Source organism: Channa argus, chromosome 20 (assembly GCF_033026475.1).
Source record: "Channa argus isolate prfri chromosome 20, Channa argus male v1.0, whole genome shotgun sequence".
Classification (NCBI taxonomy): domain Eukaryota; kingdom Metazoa; phylum Chordata; class Actinopteri; order Anabantiformes; family Channidae; genus Channa; species Channa argus.
Genome location: NC_090216.1, coordinates 752,168 through 766,720, shown reverse-complemented (window position 1 = coordinate 766,720; position 14,553 = coordinate 752,168). Strand labels below are relative to the sequence as shown.

The following is a 14,553-nucleotide window of genomic DNA, read 5'->3' as shown; positions in this document are numbered from 1 at the left end:
CATCACAACTTTGAACTGGTGCACACTGTACCTGCTGTTTTGCGCTCCGTCCAGTAGGCGGAGGTGACGGACCTTTCGGCAGTTTCCCAAGAAGAAGAAGAAGAAGAAGAAGGAAAAAGAAGAAGAAGTTGTATCAGTTGTTACCTTTACCGAGGAGCCTCCACACTGTGTCACAATTCATCTGGACTGGATTTGCGACTGACGTGACATTTCTTGGTGCTACGGATTTATCCCGGGATAAACACGGTAATACGAATCCGCCGTCTTTTTCTGTTTGTGCCTGGTAAATGTTGACGGGTTGCACCAGAGGTCGCGTTTATCCAGAAATTTCCCGAGCTGCTGCGACCACTTCAGGGTTTTACAGAAAGTTAATGGTAACTTAAAAGACACCTCGACTTTCATTTTTATACCCGAATACATGTCTTTTTCCGGGGACCAGCGTCCTCCCCGTAAGACCACAGCTAGCTTACTGGGTCACAATGTTCTGTGTGTCAGGTTTGTGTAACAAACAGCTTCTGAAACCACAAGGAAAATAGAAACTGATTTAATTGGCCAATACATCAAACACGTATTTTAATCTGCAAAGGACAGTAAAGCTGAAGTTACAGCATGTCACAGTGTCATTATTTGTTTTCTAGGAGGCAAAGGATAATTATGTTCATCAGCCAATTGACTAAACCTGCTTTGTTATATTTGCTTTCAATAAATAATAAACACTTTTCACAATTTTTAAAACTTTCTTTGACGAACATCATTTGGATGCACTGACAGTTCTCTTATGATGGAATGCGAGGATGTTTTTTAGGTGTTTATACTTGACATATACTCTTCAAACTTCAAACTTGTTCTTAGTAAACTGTTACGAAGAACAAGAAATTAAGCTAAAACCATTACCAACTATCACACCTGTCAGACCTTTAATGGATAGTTTTCACTATTAATACATTAAGCTATTAAAGAAAATGAATACATGAAACATGTTTCGTCTTAATAAAATACATTTTGATTGCAACCTATCTCCCTTGTGGACATATTGCTCGTTTATGTTTAATGTCTTCTTTCCTATTCTGATGAGCATTGCAACAGACACTGTTTGTTACTTCTGCTGTTTTTATGTCAAACCACAAAAAACTGTGATGCAACAAAGCCTTAATCTCTCTCTCTCTCTCTCTGTGTGTGTGTGTGTGTGTGTGTGTAAAGGCTAGATGGCTCTCTGTTGTTTGATGCTCATCCACTGTCTCCTCTTCACATCTTCATCGGCTAAAAATGACTTCTTCACCTCCATCGGTAAGTTAATCAGGTTGGTTTTGTTGTTTTTTGTAACTGTTAATTCCTACATTCCTACCACAGTAAACAATGTTCCTATATATTAAAAAATAAAACGTGTAATTTGTAAACAACTAAGACTCTGGATTTATTTGCATTTGTGCTGAGAAAAAAAATCAAGTTCTCAGTTTTTATAGGATTGCAACATCTCACTGCTTTTAACAGTCTCGTTACATTAAATATTGGTGGGGGAGTTATAAAATACACTTTTTGATGTGGCTAAAAAGTGACCTGTGTTTGTTTCCTCAGGCCAGATGACTGACCTACTGTTCACAGAGAAGAACCTGGTCGTGTCCTTGAAGGACTACATTAGAGCTGAGGAGGCGAAACTGGAGCAGGTCAAAAAGTAAGAGACCACAGAGCACACTATACAGCATCGCTTGTATAACTTTTATTTATATATATATTTATATAAATGAAGCTTTTATACCTGCAAAGGGTGGGCTGACGTCATATTAAACCCTATGGATTAAGAATGGGATGTCACTAAAGTTCATATGGGTCTAAAGGCAGGTGAGCCAATACTTTTGGCAAGATAGTGTATGTGGAAGAGCATTCTCAATTTCATTGTACTATTATACAAGGTATGATTGTGCAATGACAATAAAGTTTTAACTTATCGCTTATCTTGTCTTATGTATCGCTTCACAGACCATTTCCTGTTTTTATCAAGTCTCAGAACATGAAGTCACTTCTACAGTACATGGTCTAAACATTTTTGGCGACATAGTTTATTGTTTGAACCAAATTCATTAACATCCTAACTTAGAATTTTTGTTCTATGACCTCTAACATGTAGCAGAGCTCTGGAGGTGTCCTCACAGGTTGGAACTGTAGGGGACAATTTTCAGACTGAGACATTCCGTGGGAGGAGATATAATTCTCTTGATGCGAGAGCTCATTAAAAGAGACCATTTGACCAGAAATAGAATAGTTTTTGTGACGGATGTTGTGGAGGACGCGGCTGCTGCATATAGCATTTTTTTTTGAGTAAAACATTTTGAGTAAAACATTTATTTGTTTTTGCCAAATTTTAAGAATTAGATTTGCGTTAGTTTAAGTCTAATTGTTGTGCATTTTGAATATTTGTATCTTTTAAACTACAGCTGCTGCCATCTTTGTTATAAATCTAAAATACCAGTAGTTCACTTATTTAACTAACAAAGTGTGTGTGTGTGTGTTTGTGTGTGTGTGTGTGTGTATGCAGGTGGGCCAATAGACTGGACGTCCTCTCTGCTGCCGCCACTCAGGACCCTGAAGGATTCCTGGGACACCCGGTGAATGCCTTTAAGCTGATGAAGAGACTCAACACAGAGTGGGGGGAGCTGGAGAGCTTGGTGCTCACCGACATGTCTGACGGTAGATATTTTTCAGTTACAGTCGCTCATTGTGTTGGAAAACCTTTTTGGCAGCAGGTGACTTGATCCATATGCCAAACTTGCTGCATTCTTCTTCTTCTTCTTCTTCTTCCTTGGCGTTTTAGTGTTTATATCCAACCTCACCATCCAGAGGCAGTACTTCCCCAATGATGACGACCAGAACGGAGCTGCCAAAGCCCTTATGAGGCTGCAGGACACCTACCAGCTGGACACCAGCTCCATCTCCACCGGACAGCTGCCAGGTCAGCACCACCGCCAGGACTAGTTTTCAGTGAGACTTCAGATTTTTCTGTATAGTAGTAAGAAATTAGGTGGTCGAAAATATTTAAGACTGAGATTTTGAACACATTTTGCTTTTCACCTGTGCTTTCTATTTCACTATATCTAACATCAGTAAACATTACAAAAAATCTCAAACCATTGGCTTAATAATGATACTGGTAGCAGCCATTGCTTATTTATGTAGATCATAAGTGGTTGAAGATTAGACGTTCCTCCAGAAGCTGTAAGCTTTGTACAACAATGTTCTCTGTGCTTACAAATCTAGTCAAATCAAAGTTTATTTAAATAACACTTTCCAACAATTCATTTTGTACAAACAGGTTGAACAAAGTGCTTTACATTAAAAAAATAAGAGATTTAAAATGTATAAAATGCGGAGATGTAATTAGACAAAATAATCAGAACCAATACAGAACCACAGATAAAGACTCGAAGTCCCAAAAGGAAATAAAAGTCTAACAACCAATTGAAAACTTAATACAGCGATAAAATAATTGAGCTACTCAGTAAAAAAAGACAAAATGTCCTATTTAAAATACTGTAAGACAGAAAAGAAAGCACAAGCCAATCAAACATAGAAAAAGGACTTTTTTTATTGTTGTTGTTGAAAATGAAGCTCTAGACAAGTTACAGCATACTTGGGTTACTTCTTCTGGAATCCTCCTCTAGGGTGTAATGTGTTCAGGTATCCTAAAGCAAAATAGGATTTAGGTACTAGCTTCATTCAAACATTACATTTTTAAGGTGTTTTCAAATCTACTTTGTTTAATCCTCTGGTTTCTTTTCTTTTGTTTGGTCTGAGAGAAGTGTTAGCACTGCTGCTACATTAACATTTAGGACCATTAATTAAGAAAGTTTGATATTTCTGTTACTCTTAAATTTCTCCCCCTCTATTTCCTGCTCAGGGTCATCCTCCGTTGCCTCCCACCGCAGTGCTCTAACCGTGGACGACTGCTTTGATCTCGGAAAGGTGGCGTACCTGGATGCCGACTACTACCACACAGAGCTGTGGATGGTCCAGGCCCTGACGCAGCTCGACCAGGGGGAGACTTCGAGCTCTGTGGATGCCATTACCATCCTGGACTACCTGAGCTACTCTGTGTACCAGCAGGGGAACCTGGAGACGGCGCTGCAATTCACCAAGAGGTTGCTGGAGCTTGGTCAGTATCCCATGAAAAACCATCACAGACGATCACGATCACAGTCAGTGCTTGAATTTGATTTTGTGTCTTTAGACCCAACTCACCAGCGAGCCAACGGGAACCTGAAGTACTTTGAATACCAGCTGGACAAAAGGAAGAAGGTGGAAGAGCGAGAGGACGGGGACACTGAGGGGAAACACCGGAGGGAGACACGGGCTCAGGCTGACGATTACCTGCCAGAGAGGAGGACGTATGAACAGCTGTGTCGTGGCGAGGGCATCAAAATGGTGAGGAGAAGGAACTCGTTTGCTCTAACTGTGAATTTATTTGACATTATATCAATTCCCATTCTGTCAGACTCCTCGCAGGCAGAGCCGCCTCTTCTGCCGTTACCACAACAACAACCGTCATCCAAGGTACGTGATTGGTCCATTGAAGGAGGAAGATGAGTGGGACCGCCCTCGCATCGTCCGATACCACGACGTTGTGTCAGACAAAGATATGGAGAAGGTGAAAGAGCTGGCCAAGCCCAGGGTGAGTCAGAACATCAGAGTCAGTTACAGGGTTGCTGCTGAGTTTATTCTGGCTAAGTGGACAAAGTTTCTACTTTGCTCATGGATATACACACAGTAACTTATTATAACAACATGTTTTTACAATGCTTTCAGTTATTTATGAAAAATCAAAAGCTGAAATGTCTCATTTACAAAAATATCCACACCTTTTATTCAGTTTTGTATAGATGCCTCCTTGGAAACAATTCACAGCTCAGAATTATTTGGGTCACTACAAGCTTCAAACAGCTGGTTTTGGGCAGTTAATCGCATTATTCCTGACAGATCTTTTCAGACTTCATCAGATCAAATGGGTGTTAAACATCTTCAGGCCTCTCTGCAGAGGTCTTGTTGAGCTTATTCTGAGCTTGTCCCAAAGACAATCTAGACACTTGTCTTGGCTGTTTGCTTTCGATCATGGTCCATCACCCAAGTCTGGAGAAGCGTTGCTTGATGAACTTCTCTGTACTTTAATGCTTTCAACCTTTTCCCTGTCTCTGCAGCTGAAACTTCATGTCTGTACGTTTCAAAAGTATGTCGAATCAGTTAAGTTTTTCTCAAAAAAAAAAAAAAGTCATTTAACAAGATTGACAATGGACATATTGTGAAGTTGAAGCAAAAGGTCTAAATACTTTTGTAAATGAAAGATTTCAGTGTTTAACTGAAAAATCTCTGACAAACATGATTTGACTGTGTTATTTTGGGTCACTGACTAAGGGCTAAGTCATCTTTCAAATGCTTCAAAGGAATATGAAGCAATTGTTTAACCTTTATCACATGTATTAAACATTATAAAGGAATATACAGGCAGCGCGCAGGATTTTCCTTGTTATTCTGAAATATTGTTTCCTCTAAAGCACCTGTCGCACTTTCAGGTGTTGTAGGGCTTAGTGCAAAGGAGTAAAAAGGGAAAAACTCAGACAGCATGATGTTAATATAAGTGAGAGTGGGTGCATCAGGGAGTCGGTGTGTGTCTCCCTGTAACTGTCGGCCAATTGGCTCCACAGCTGCGCCGAGCCACCATCTCCAACCCAGTAACCGGCGTGCTGGAGACGGCCCACTACCGCATCAGTAAGAGGTAAGAGCGGTTCAAACAGGAGGGACGGGGACACAGCAGGCTTGTCTGCATTCCCCATACTGTCCTCCCCCCTCTGTGTCAGCTGCTGTCCTGGCAAGAGCGAAAAGACAATAAGTCAGGCTGGGTCGAGACTGAACATTTATCTGATCATTTTCAATTCGTTATTGACAAAAATATCAGCAGTAGTACATGCAAAAAATATTTCTTAGGGAAACAATCAGTAAACTTACCGTGGGGTTTATGGGGGTTTATGCTATCTGCTCTTGCCAAGAGCTAAACTTCTACTACTTCTCGCTTCCAATCGGGGGAGGACACAGCGTCAAAGATGTTAATGTTTGACTCTAACCATTTCTAATACTTTATCACGGAGGCAGCAGGAAAATCTGACATGGCTGCAGGTTCTTGGTGAGATGCAACGTCAAGGCCCAGATGTGCTCCACAAATTTACGAAAACACAACCTTGTAATCGCTCACACGAAACCCCAGTGTCACATCAGGGAAACCAAAGCTTCTTTGGTGGCTTTGGTGGTGCAGTGGCTGAGTTTTAGTGTTTAAATGTCCACCCTCACGTAACCATTGAAGAGTTATGGTGAGCTTGGCAGAGCTGCAAACAGAACAGTGTTGCATTGTCGTTTATTCACAACCATTTGGAATTATTTAAAAGTGTTGGGAGAATGTTATCTGTGGAGGAATGAGATCAGATTAGAAGCTTGAATAAGAATTGTTAAGCATAAGAACATTATCCCTACTGTAAAATGGTGGTGACAGTATCCAGGCGACTTGTCATCAGTGATGGAGTTATGAATTCTGAAAGGCAGTGACCCAAAACACAAAGTGGTTCTACCAAGAACAGTTAAAGCAGAAGAAATGTGATGTTTTGGAATGGCTGAGTCCTGACCTTAATTTTTTAGAGACTCTGAGGAAGGAGCTGAAGCAGGCAATTCATACAGGAAGTCAACCAACATCCCTGAGTTGAAGAGTAATGGACAAGCATTCTGCAAGTCAGTGTGCAGGGCTGATAACTAAATGTTCCCAGTGACGGTTTAAGTTTAAGGCTGCAAAAGGGGGTCACACCAGCTACTGAAGGAAGGAAAGATTCACATTTATGACTGGGTTATTTTCCACAGTGAATAAATTAAAAAGTTATTTTTTTTTATTTATTTTTTTTTAATCTGCTCATGTTTAAGTTTATATTTATGCTGTATTAACAGAAAAATCTAAAGGGATGTAGTTCTAGCTGGAAGTGTCCTCCTGCTTTGTGTGGAGCACGTTTGTGGCTTTTTATTGGGCTGATTATTAAGTTGGTCTTTATCTGTATGAAGATGCCGATGGGTGAGAAAGGGACAAACAATCAAGGCAGAATCTGAACTTTCTGCTGCCTCCATGACTGCAGCATCTCTGTGGCAGCTAGTGACCTGCCTCTCTATTTCTCTCTCTCTGTCTCCTCTCTGGAAAATGTAATGTGATTGGTGAGCTAGCTCAGACGTGCCACAGTGCATGACCCTCAGACAGGCAAACTGACCACGGCCCATTACAGAGTCTCCAAGAGGTAAGAACTGGACGGCTGATTGCTTCAGAACCTCTCAGACTGATTCTGGCACTAAATGACTGATTAAAGCCGCAACAATTCATTTGGCACCCTGGGTCGTCTCTTAAGTATAATTTCAGAGGTTAATATGTCTTTATAGGCTGCTGCGATACTGTACCTGTCTAATCACAGGTAAAAGCTGTGAATGCAAAATGTTACTTCAGTAAATGTATTTTAATTATCAAAAATACTTTTTATGCAGTTTGATCTGCAGCCAGATTGAATTTGTTTGTGGCTACAAAACAAGCTTTTGTTTGAATTATTTCTTAACTGATTAAAACGTTAATACTGCTGAGATACTTCCAGTATTTTTTTTTCTACCTTGTTTAAATCTAAGGAAGAATAAATGTTATCTACATGTCAATGCAGGTAAACTAGAGCTGTATCAAACACTTATTTCGCTCTGATCCTCTTTGCTTTCCTCTGCTCGTCCTGAACCCCTTAATAACTCCTTGCTAACTTCACTGTGACATGTATAACACTATGACATTTCTCCTCCATGTCTTCTCTCAGTGCCTGGCTCGGAGCATTTGAACATCCGGTGGTGGACAAGATCAACCAGATGATCGAGGACGTCACCGGGTTGGATGTCACCACAGCTGAGGACCTGCAGGTGGTTTTATTACTCAATAAATGAACAAATTAAGTTTTATGTCACTTAGAAATCTATATTTTTTTTTCTATTGGTGACCCATTAAAGGTATAATTAGGATTCCAGTAATGAGATTTTGATAATTGTAACACTGCATTCAGAGTTTTTAATCCAAATAAACACTTAAAATGGTTTAGAGCAGAAATGTTAATCAATAATCATGCAGTATGAACAATATTCTGCTGCATATATTCATTTTTTTAATTGAGTACTTAGAATGTTGATATTTGCCTAGTTTATTTTTAACTTGAACTTTTTATATTTTAATTGTTTTTATATGGTGCAAATGCACAGAATTGCCACAAGATTTGGTTTAATCATTCAATAAATTGATTAAAATCATAAATTATTTTTAATATACAAATGGCTTACATGGGGTTTTATATTACACTGTGAAGATAAGCTATTAATATATGCTTAAATCCAACATATTATAATGCACAGAGTAAGTTTTAATTGTAGTCCATTATGAAATCGCTAAAAAACATTTTCATGCCTGCTCTGGAAAATTAACACTAACACTTATCTGAATTTGTACAATAAACAAAATCAGAGAGGGGAAAAAAACACTCCTCAGCTCGCAGTAAACCTTTATTTGATGTAAATATATAAAATTTCCCTAAGTATGACTTTTGGTTATATTTTCTATTTATTGAAACTTTTGTGTGTGTGTGTGTGTGTGTGTGTGTGTGTGTGTGTAGGTAGCTAACTATGGCGTTGGAGGACAGTACGAGCCTCATTTTGACTTTGCACGGGTAAATAAACTCACTTAACAATTGAATAAATTATAATAAATTAAAGAGTTATATAATAACTATAATCACTTAATAGGTCCTTGGTCAAGTTTACTTTGGTTATATCCTGCTCTACTCTGTATTCGGTTTTACAATCGTGATGTTCTTTCTAATTAACTGTTGCATAACTGCATGTTTCAATATTAAATGACCTTTCAGCTATAAATCATGCTTAAGGTCACTATTGCATTAAAACTGATAAAGTATTCAGACAAAGGTCCATATACTTTTAGCTTGTTCTGGTTTTGACCTTTTGAATAATTCTATAAAACATCAGAAAATTGAGAAATGATTATAATGCTTTAGATTTGGCCGAAAGGTGTTATTGTAAAAATAACAAACAGTTACTTACATTGTTATCAACTCATTGATTAGCCTGCAGTTCCACTAAACATGATGTCAATAGTTTTTCTCTAAAAGTGACCCTGCAGGGACTGTGAACCGCAGGTTTAGAACCACTGACTCCTGTTTTCTTGTGGATTCTCCAGAAAGACGAACCAGATGCTTTCGAAGAGCTGGGCACAGGAAACCGAATTGCCACGTGGCTGCTTTACGTCAGTAACCATCAGACTTTATTGTAAATGCTACTAAACTGCTGCAGGTCAGACTGGTGGTGGATAAACAGTTTCCTCTTTCACGCTGCAGATGAGTGACGTGCAGGCAGGGGGCGCCACAGTCTTTACTGATGTAGGAGCTGCTGTCCTGCCCAAAAAGGTACAGTTCACTGCTGACACTTCTACAGGATGTTTCCCCCTTTGATGCGTCCACAGAAACTTATAGTGTATGTTTTCAATATTATATATTTCTGGGTTTTTGTTGTCAGATATCAGACCTAATGTGAAATGTGTTTTAAATTTGGTTAACCAGCCATCAGTGCCAAGTGGCGTGCTGCAGAGAAAGCTGTTATTTTATCTCCTACGTAATGAACAAAAACACAAATTTACCAATGCAGCTGCCGCAAAGCATCTAAACGAGCTGCAAACATGAATTCAACAAGCTGTGGAAGGTAGTGGATGATCCGCTCCACTAACAATGTTAAAACAGCGGATTCAACTGACAAAAAGTAATGACTTTGTTTCTTCAGGGGACAGCTGTGTTCTGGTACAATCTGTACCCCAGTGGAGAAGGAGACTACAGTACGAGGCATGCTGCCTGTCCCGTTCTGGTTGGAAACAAGTGGGGTGAGGGCACAAGTTGTCTTAGTTTAACCGTAGCTAAACCTTTATTTTACAATACCTATTAGCTGAAGATGACTCAGAAGTTCCAGCCGCACAAGGGTCCTGAAGGTCGTCCTTTTTTAATATTTCAAGAACTACATCTTGTTCAGAAAAGTCTGTTTTTACTGACAACTTGGAAACAAGGTGTAAACCCCTAAAAAAGATGTGGGTCTAAATGTCCTTTAGTTGTTACGGTCATAATTTTAGTCAAAAACTAAAGATGTTTTTTAGAGACCGATGTGGAAGACTGAAGACTGGATGATGCTGTTAACAACAGCTGTTTGTGTCTCTCTCTGCAGTGTCTAATAAATGGATCCATGAACGAGGGCAGGAGTTTAGGAGACGCTGTGGGGTCCAGGAGATGGACTGACCATGGACTATTCCACAGTCCTCCTCCTCCTCCTGTTCTTCATCAGTCGTCACTGTCTCTTCACACGGAGTCTGTGGCTGGACATGTCTTTTATTTCAACAGTAAGAGTGCGTTTCAGTTTGTTTGAGCCTCTGGACAAGTGGTAGATTCAATAATTATGCATTTTATAGCCAATGATTTTAAGGTATCTTTAACTGAAACACTAAGAAGATGAATCTCTTTATTTTTGACCTATATTTCCATTTATTTTTGTATTGATAAATAATATTCAAGGAATTTCCAGGGCTATTTAATGGATAATGGCACCACTTATGCTAATCCTTTAATTGAGTAATTATAAATAGGATATAAACCCATAATTAATGGTTTATATCAGAAATCTGAAATCTCTCACATTTTAAGCTGCTTGTTAATGTTGTTTTTAGGAGAAAATTCCACAAAACAACGTTAATTGTTTAGTTAAAGTGAACAAACACAGAGAATTGTTTATTCATTAATGGATAAACTAATGAATCTATGAACAGATCAAGGGCTTTTAAGGTTTTAAAAAAAACTAAAATGTACAAAACTAAATACAGGTTTCCATTAGTTTAATTTGTAAAAACAGCCCAAAAAATGTAATGTAGTTTATAACTCAATGTAATGAGAACATTTATCAGCAAATAATTTACAACTACATTATACCATGTTAAAAAAACATTCAAAGATTATAATTTACATCGGTTTGTTATTTTTTTGTTTTGTTTTTTGTACGAATGTTTGTATTTGCGTAGTTTAAGGGGTTTGAGGTAACATCAGCCCAATTTGAATGAAATTTAAAGAATAAAATTATGAATCCTAATATATTAAAAGGTGTTTGTATTCTTTATCGATTACGGGCTTTATGAAACCTATTTAAGTTTTTCTGTATACGTTCATAACCTTTGATTTTTAGCAGTAATTTCAATAAATGTTAATTGATTTAGAATAAATTAATCCCTGAACTTTCACTTTAGTTTTTAAGGTGAAAATCAATGTATAGCTAAATTGGAACTTTTATTAAAAATTAAAATTTTATTTAGCTACAGGTGCATTTTATTTGTACATTTTAGGATTTACATCTTGAAAGCCCTTACATTCATGCAGAATCACCTTAATGCATGAATTGATTTTCCAATGAATAAATTCCATATTTGTGTCGAACACTAGATGTTGCACAGGACTGAAAAATCTGAAACTCTGAGTAAATTCTATTTAAAATGCATCTTTTAGTTTGCAAATATAAACCTTAAAGGATAACGTTAAAAGTTTTCTGAAAAAAATCCTCCACAATCACTACACAAATCTCCTCTCTCAGCCAGACACACACTCCTCTGGGTGACATGTTTATTCATTCCAGAGAATGTGGTCAACACACAATTTGGTCCCGACTGGTGTGAGTCGCCCATTGACCTCACACTCACATTGACCTCGCATTGTCCAAGCGCAGTTGACCTGAAATGCTGATTTGCAGCAGGTGGGGCAGCATTTGTTAAACATTTTTTAAATGAAGAAACATGTGACTCAGTCGAGCATTTTATTGTGTTTTTAAATGTGGCACAGACAAACAAGCTAATCCAGGACAAGACCTTTTGATTTAGAAGATGAACAAATTAATCTGACGTGAAATTGTCCAATATTTCAAATCAGCGTCATCCGTTGATCCCTAATATTCCAAGACTGTTACTGTGACAACAGCAGTAGCATTAACACAAAGCTTCACACCAATGTCGGGGGCAGTGGCCTTTAATCATTTTATTTTTGTAATAGCAGCTCATTTTCATATTCATGTGCCTTTTTGTAAATTTAATCATAAATCAGGTTGTTTTAATTTTGTTGTATTGGCTTTCACAGTGTGTGGAAATGGGGAGTAATTAAGTGTGTACTTGTTAAATTATCCACAGATTGTTGTAGTTTTAAACTTTTGAAAGAACATTTAGTTTGACCAACAATGCAACAACCGAATATATTTAGCGTATAACAGCAATTTCAGTCACCACACTGCAGGTAAATGTGTTGTAACATTACATAGAACCCTGATTTCTTTGCGTAACAAGGTTACTCAAAGTCACCCACACCCACCCACTCTCACTATGTCAGGATCCCCCGTCCATCTCTGATTGGTTACACCTCCCTAATTTCCACCAATACTATTGAAGCTGTTTCAGCCTAGCGGTCATTCACTCCCTGCCGGGGGCAAAGAACAGGTAAAAGGAGGCACACTATGTGCCCCCACCTCCTTCCCCTCTCTGTGCTCGTTTCTAATATTCAAACAGTCGGACACACGATGCAGTTCACCGTCCTTTATTACGTCTTCTGACCTCAGAGCTGTAACTGCAGGTGTATGTAGAAACATTTGGGACTAAAACAGAAAAGTATACGCACTCCTGTTTATGTGCGTTACTGGAATGAATGGAAAGAAACTTAGTGTGTGATGGTTTGATCTGGGTCCTCCCAGATGTAAAATAGGTTTCTAATTACAATAAATGAATTATGATATCTCCAATTATGCTTCTTTCTCATTTATTGATCATGTCCCTAAAACAAACATATTGATAACGGCGACCTGTCGGCTTTAGCCACAGCTGCTGTTATACAGTGTTACTCATGTGGCATCTTGTGCAGAATAAGTCGATAGGTTCAGTGTTGTCTATGATTTATTTCATCTTGTGACTCAAATCAAATAGACTCAGCCCAACCTAATACACACTCCACTTACTTGTTTTAACTCAACCTGACTTCTCTTGAACATCATTTGACCCATTTCAACTCTGCCTCAGTTAAACTGGACTCCAGCCAAGTTGAGACAGCTTAGTGTTGCCTGAGTCATGACTTTACATGATCTGGCTCACCTCAACTAAATTGAGCAAATTTGACTCAGTCTAAGCCTCAGTCTGCTTGACATCAGTTAAATTGGACTCAATTTGACACGACTCCATTCAACTTGACTCGACTCGGTGCTACCTGATTTAGCATTACCTGCTCATCTCAACAAGTCACCTTAACTTACCGTGACCTGACTCAACTGTGCTTGACTCAACTTGACCTAAGCCAGCTCTGCTCATGGGGACTCGACCTGACTTAAGTCAACGAAACTCAAATCTGACTCAACCATGACAGCTCGGGAATAATCTCAGTCTGCTTCTGAAGATTGCTTTCTGCCGTATGATGAAAAGCTCCTGAACACTGACTAACTGCACTTTGTGGTAAGGACTTTTCTTCTATTTTTCCACAATCAAACTATCTTTGAGTCCCAGTTAATGCAAAAGTGAGTATACTTTTTTGGTAATACTGTAAATTCTGAACTGGTGATTTACATCAGTATCAGTAAAGTCAGATACTCTGTTTGTACCAGTAATGTACTAAACTTGGACTCACCATTAGCTACTACAAGCCTCTTTGTGTTTTTGTGTTGTCTTTTATGTTGTTCATGTGTGGTTTCTGTAATATTTCTCAGGTAAAGAGACTCTTTGAGTAATCCCTACATGCAGTGATGCATTTTGTTTATGACTTTATCGTTGTTTCTAAGAGATCAATGTGTTCTATCCCGTGTCTTATTTTATTTTTAAAACGCTCCTCTTGACTCTTTCATGTTTTCCTGTCAAACCAGAGAACCTGGACAACCACCTTTTTCGACTTGCAGCCTCTTCCAGACCACGTATGACATTTAGTGAATGATGAGGTGAGTAAAGTGATGCAAAGCTACTCATGTTGCTGCCATAAGTAATACTGTAAAAGCAAAGCACACAGACTTTAGGCACCAAATTTAATTGTTTTACTAAATTTCTTTTTACTTTTTCTGGATTTGTTTTGAGGCAGACTTCAAAAAGCTGTGACTAAAATAGAAACTTACACTTTTCATCTTGGTGGAGCAATAAAATAAACTTTCTTAGTAAAAGTGTAAATAACACTAATTCCACTGCTGCCTTTGTAGAATCATTACTTTTACTTAATTCTAATCATGTATATTTAAAGTATTTTGTTTTAAGAAACAACATATTGATGTCATCAACAGATTCATTTACCTATTTATAATTTTTTATTAAGAAATTCAAATTTTTCAAATGTGAGAATTTGCAGTTTTGTTTTTTCTGCTCTAAAGCAGAATGTCATTGTAGTATTGATTCTTGTTTAAACATAATCTGAACAGTGG

General features: G+C 38.2%; 1 protein-coding gene across 3 annotated transcripts; it reads left to right on the top strand.

Moving 5' to 3' along the window:
• Positions 1-87: 87 nt before the first annotated feature.
• Positions 88-11,233, top strand: LOC137105917 (prolyl 4-hydroxylase subunit alpha-1-like). 3 transcript variants are annotated; one of them, XM_067488727.1, is made up of 15 exons: positions 88-246; positions 1,201-1,287; positions 1,576-1,672; positions 2,534-2,685; positions 2,810-2,947; positions 3,893-4,147; positions 4,223-4,416; positions 4,487-4,663; positions 7,240-7,310; positions 7,863-7,962; positions 8,703-8,756; positions 9,284-9,349; positions 9,441-9,509; positions 9,880-9,976; positions 10,312-11,233. In XM_067488727.1, the coding sequence occupies exons 2-15, from the start codon at positions 1,206-1,208 to the stop codon at positions 10,380-10,382; spliced, it is 1,623 nt and encodes a 540-aa protein (XP_067344828.1). In that variant the 5' UTR covers positions 88-246; positions 1,201-1,205; the 3' UTR covers positions 10,383-11,233. The 3 variants fall into 3 exon arrangements, with proteins under 3 accessions (XP_067344828.1, XP_067344827.1, XP_067344829.1); XM_067488726.1 differs by lacking the exon at positions 7,240-7,310 and adding an exon at positions 5,691-5,761; XM_067488728.1 differs by lacking the exon at positions 7,240-7,310 and adding an exon at positions 5,691-5,761 and having other exon boundaries at positions 94-246; positions 1,206-1,287.
• Positions 11,234-14,553: the final 3,320 nt, after the last annotated feature.